The sequence below is a fragment of the Aegilops tauschii genome, chromosome 6 (assembly GCF_002575655.3).
Source record: "Aegilops tauschii subsp. strangulata cultivar AL8/78 chromosome 6, Aet v6.0, whole genome shotgun sequence".
Classification (NCBI taxonomy): Eukaryota; Viridiplantae; Streptophyta; class Magnoliopsida; order Poales; family Poaceae; genus Aegilops; species Aegilops tauschii.
Window position 1 is genome coordinate 19,542,140 of NC_053040.3, and position 5,395 is coordinate 19,547,534.

The window sequence follows — 5,395 nt, forward strand, 5'->3', positions numbered from 1 at the left end:
ATTCAGATGAACAGTAAATATGTACACCAATCAAGCAAATTTAATTTTGTTCTTTCAAGTTCGTCTTACAAGGCCAAAGCAATTCCTTTTTGGTAACAGAGCAGTCACTCTTCAAAACTTAGCACCCGTCATCTTGCAGGCGTGTTCCAGCAAACCATCGTCAGCCACACCTATTAGTAGTAGGGATGTAATAAGCCAATACAAATTAAACTAATACAACTACAACCCAGTTAATCCACACGGCACCACAGCAACATTGTACCAAAGGCAGGAGAGTCACAGGTTGCAAGGTAAAGTAGGGGAAAGGACAAGAGGATCAAAGAGCAGAAGGCAACGGTTTCACAATTGCTAAGAATAAATAGCGATAATGCTCAATACAGCATTTGTTTCACGTTTAGGGCAAACCAAAATAGTAAGCACCAGAGATGTCTTTGTTGTAACCAGTATATATAGTGTACGATAGCCAGACAGATATTTCGAACGAAATAAAAGTTACCTATCACGAGCGAGTGACACGGCTAAGAACAAGAAGCAAATCAACTAATACATAGCTTACGACGAACGGCACGATGATCTCCCATCTAGGGTTTTAGGCGCGTTCGCCACGGATGCGGCGGGCGAGCTGGATGTCCTTGGGCATGATGGTGACGCGCTTGGCGTGGATGGCGCAGAGGTTGGTGTCCTCGAACAGCCCGACGAGGTACGCCTCGGCGGCCTCCTGGAGCGCGAGCACGGCGTGGCTCTGGAAGCGCAGATCGGTCTTGAAGTCCTGGGCGATCTCCCGCACCAAGCGCTGGAAGGGCAGCTTGCGGATGAGGAGATCCGTGCTCTTCTGGTACTTGCGGATCTCCCTTAGCGCCACCGTGCCGGGCCTGTAGCGGTGGGGCTTCTTCACGCCGCCGGTGGTCGGGGCCGACTTCCTCGCCGCCTGAAAAGAAAACGCCACAATCGAAACCGTCGATAATCAGCGAAACTGCAGCAGATCGGAACAGGGGAGGAAGAAGAGAAGGGAGGCGGCGAGACGCACGATGGTGGTGGCGAGCTGCTTGCGGGGGGCCTTGCCGCCGGTGGACTTGCGAGCGGTCTGCTTCGTACGCGCCATCTCTCCTTGGTCGGTTCCTCCTCGACTTGCGCTGCGGGATTTGTTGGGTGGTTAAACTCGAACGGCTGGACGACGGGTGCGGAGGCAATTTATATACGTGAGGGGGCGCTGGGGAAACGTGGACCGAGGCGGTTTCCTGTGACCGCTCGGGAGGAAAAGGGTTTCGGGATGGCCTCGGGGATCCACGCGCTCGGCGCTGGTTGGTCGGGGAGCGACAATGTGCGGATCGGTGACCTGGCGGTGGTGTAATTGGGCTCTTATTATCTTTTTGAACACACCAAGTCCGTTGGCATATTATTTCGGCACTAGCAAATACATAACCGTGCCCTGCAATGGGTGAGACAAAAAATCACAGTTCATACCCCAATAAGCATGATTTAAACCGCATGGATGGAGTTGAGGTAGTCCAGTTGGAGAAGCCGCGATGGCATCCAGGGCCACACCATGACGGAAACCAAAGCAAATAGGTTTAGCCGCAAGGACGCCTACGGAGAAGGCAAGAGGATCCGCCAGAGAATTAATGGACCGATTTACACTGACGAAAAGCATTTGGGGCTGTGTGGGGGGGGGGGGGGGGGTGCGTCGGTCGGGAATGGCGGCAAACGACGGCTTTACTTGGAGAGAGAGAGAGAGGCATCCGGAAGAAAGTTGAGACAGAAAAGAGCACACATGTTATGTATGTGAATTTTGAAATGCTTGTGTTTGCGACATGCCCAAATAATGTAAAAGAACCATTAGAAAAATAATTCGTGTGTTGCAACGTGTGCAAAGTAAATTTGAAACAATATTACAAAGGGATATCTCCTTTCTACTTTCTCATGTTCGACCGAAAATGAATATCCCCCACAATGAAACAATATTACCAAATAGGAACATTTTCTACGAATACCATAAATGAGAAGACACAAATATAGCAAAAATATGTATGCTAGGAGTTTCATAATGCAAAAGAACCATTAGCAAAAGAATATGTGTGTAAACCCCCCTCCCCCCCCTCTCCCGTGCAGTTTGCTGCTACCTCGCTTGGTCAAAGACTGGTGCAACCGGACATGCCCATGATAGTCCAATATTACGCACCAAGATGGCTGCCCTCGGCATCGTCGTTCTTACATGTCGAGATATCTAGGCTCCCCAGCGCCTCCATCTACGAGCCCATGTCTTCGGCCAAAGGGCCAGCTGCTGCCAACAAGCCATCTTTTTGGGCCAAAGAGCCAACTGCTACCAATAAGTCATCTTCTTCGTGAAGGAGCCACTTATGGCAAAGCCCGATACCATGACGAATTAGAAAAATATCCTTCTAAGCACGAAGACGGTGTATTGTGTTTTATAGTTGTTGGATGATATACATAGATTGTGTTGATGTAATTGTTGTTGCGTAATAATAATTTTTATTGGACATAATTAAATTTGCAGGAATTCTAACCTTCAAATCTTGGGAATGATCTTCCTCGAGGCCGATAAGTTTACTAAGATATACTTCTTTCCTATGTCATTCATGTTGGCACAAATGTGTGTGCAATGTTGATTTACCATATATATAAATGCATATATGGATCCTTTTTAGCTATGAAAGTGACCCTTGTTTGGTATATGATATGGAAAAATATGTATTCATGTGTATGTGTAGTGCAACAGCGGGGTGGTAGAATTGCAACATGTTATGTAGCTAGTCCCCAACCAAACATCATTGACCGGTCTCAGCAGGGGCTGGTAGAAGTGTAGCCTGTTATGTAGCCAACCCCCGACCAAACATCACTGACCGGTATCAGCCGGAAGGACAGTCAGTGGTGTATTGTTTATAAGGTACCTCGAGGTAATCAACACCGACAGGTTGACCTTTCCCTGTTGTGCGTTATCGCTGACCTACCAACCGGCCCGTATGTCATAAATCATTCATCATAGATTCGGAGGCACGAACGGTCCACTCATGCGTAAGTGATGATAAACTTCGGTCGGTCGGTGCTATTGGGCCATGGAGTAGTGGATGCTATCTTGTAGCAACCCCATGTCTCTAAATGTGGCCACAAGCTTGTCAAAAGGTGATCTTCCCAGTCGAAGCATGTTCATACCCTCCACATCGTTACTGTTTTAGATGTAGTTCAGATTGGACATCCTCTCGCTATCGTTGGCTAACATTGTGCCATAACGGTGATTTTCATTGCAATGAATGACTCTCTTGTGAATCAAGATGGCTCTTGCCTGAATCATAACGATGAGTGTTGTTACCTGAATTTTTAGCTTCAACAATTTTTCCTAGTGAAATCGATGTTGCGGTAAGTAAAGGTGAAATCAACCTTACACCCTGCCTAAGACCTGGGGTGGTTGTATGCTGCTTACCGTCATTGGAGGCAATGACACGCCCATGCCAGAGACTGAGACGAAGGGGACAAGCATCTCTTGGAGGGGTGAAGCAGGTCTTGGTGCCCGAGATGTAAGTCGCCGTCGCCGCGGCAACTGTTGCATATCTGAGTCACGCCGCCGCCGGCAATAAGGAGTAAGAGAATAATCCGCAGAAGAAATTTAATCACTTCTAGAGATCGGAGCGAGAGAAAGATAAGACTCCTCAACGGCACGAGCGAGCAAAAGGGGGGTGAGACTCGATTTTGCGCCATCCGATGCCGACATATTTTTTCTCCCGCCATCTTAATGTCGATCCCCCATACAACACCGTGTATGTCGTCCCTCTTTTATGCTTGACTAAACCTGGTTTGCTAGAAACGACCGATTCAAACTTTTCTAACTAGTGAGGCTATGGTTTAATTTAAAGTTCATACGTGTACAGGCCAGCACTTCGTATAGGCAACCAAACCATTTTTTTTGGGGCACCAAACAGGCCCTATGAGCCCAAGCACACCGCGAGGTCACAGATCCGCACCTTGTCGCTCCCCACAAACCAGTGCAGAGCACGTGGATCACCGGGGGCAATCCCGGATTTCTTTTCCCGAACGTTCACACGAAACCGCCTCGGTCCACGTTTCCCCACCACCCCACATCTATAAATTGCTGCCCCACGCCTCTCCATCCCTCGTCCCAGCCGCTCGAGTTCAACCTCCCAACAAATCCCGCAGCGCAAGTCGAGGAGGAACCGAAGAAGAAGAAGAAGATGGCGCGTACGAAGCAGACCGCCCGCAAGTCCACCGGCGGCAAGGCCCCCCGCAAGCAGCTCGCCACCACCATCGTACGTCTCGCCGGCTCCCTTCTCTCCTTCTTCCTCTGTTCTAATCTCCTGTTGATTCGCTGATGATCGACGGTTTCGATTGTGGCGTTTCCTTTTCAGGCGGCGAGGAAGTCGGCCCCGACCACCGGCGGCGTGAAGAAGCCCCACCGCTACAGGCCCGGCACGGTGGCGCTGAGGGAGATCCGCAAGTACCAGAAGAGCACGGATCTGCTCATCCGCAAGCTGCCGTTCCAGCGCCTCGTGCGGGAGATCGCCCAGGACTTCAAGACGGATCTGCGCTTCCAGAGCCACGCCGTGCTCGCGCTCCAGGAGGCCGCCGAGGCGTACCTCGTCGGGCTCTTCGAGGACACCAACCTCTGCGCCATCCATGCCAAGCGCGTCACCATCATGCCCAAGGACATCCAGCTCGCCCGCCGCATCCGTGGGGAACGCGCCTAAAAGCCTGGATCGGAGATCCTATACCATCGTGCCGTTCGTTGTAAGCTAGCTACGTAGTTGATTCGCTTCTGGTTTCTAGACCCTGTTTGTTTAAAGTCCCAACTTATAAGTCATAAGTCCCTACTTGTTTGTTTACATCGACTTATAAGTCCCGAGTCCTTGCCTGTTTGTTTACAGGGACTTATAAGTTGATAAAACACTTGTTCACATAACTCTTTTTCATACAAACGAATTACAGAATAGTGACAACCGAAATAACACTTGTTCATAACACTTGTTCATACAAACGATTAACGTTGATAAGAACCAAAATAAGAGATAGTACATAACAACCAAGATAAAAGAAATTACATAAACGAACAACACTTATTCATATCATTGTTGTTTCAAGGTCCACAACCCATCAGCGACCCAAGCTCTGAATTGATTCATAGCAGCACTATCCATCTCATTTGTTGTGGTCGTTGGCAAAGACAATGGTACATAGTTTTCATCTTGATCACACTTGTCGAACTCTATAGCGGGCAGTTTACTTTGTATAATAAAATTGTGCAGTGCAATGCAAGCCACAATGATTTTGCTTTGTTTCTGCTGTGGATAACTAGGCAAGTGAAACAAAATCCTCCACTTGTTCTTCAAGACTCCAAAACACCTCTCGATGACATTTCTATGTGAAG

General features: G+C 48.7%; 1 protein-coding gene and 1 pseudogene across 1 annotated transcript; one reads left to right on the forward strand and one right to left on the reverse strand.

Annotated features, from left to right (window-relative positions):
* Positions 1 to 326: 326 nt before the first annotated feature.
* LOC109762568 (histone H3.3-like) lies at positions 327 to 1,146 on the reverse strand. The gene is made up of 2 exons (XM_020321437.3): positions 1,028 to 1,146; positions 327 to 928 (listed from the first exon to the last, which is right to left on the reverse strand). Exons 1-2 carry the CDS (start codon positions 1,100 to 1,102, stop codon positions 590 to 592), a joined length of 414 nt encoding a protein of 137 aa, XP_020177026.1. The 5' UTR covers positions 1,103 to 1,146; the 3' UTR covers positions 327 to 589.
* A 1,005-nt stretch (positions 1,147 to 2,151) lies between these two features.
* LOC109762567 (histone H3.3-like) lies at positions 2,152 to 4,976 on the forward strand (annotated as a pseudogene).
* The last annotated feature ends 419 nt before the right edge of the window (positions 4,977 to 5,395 follow it).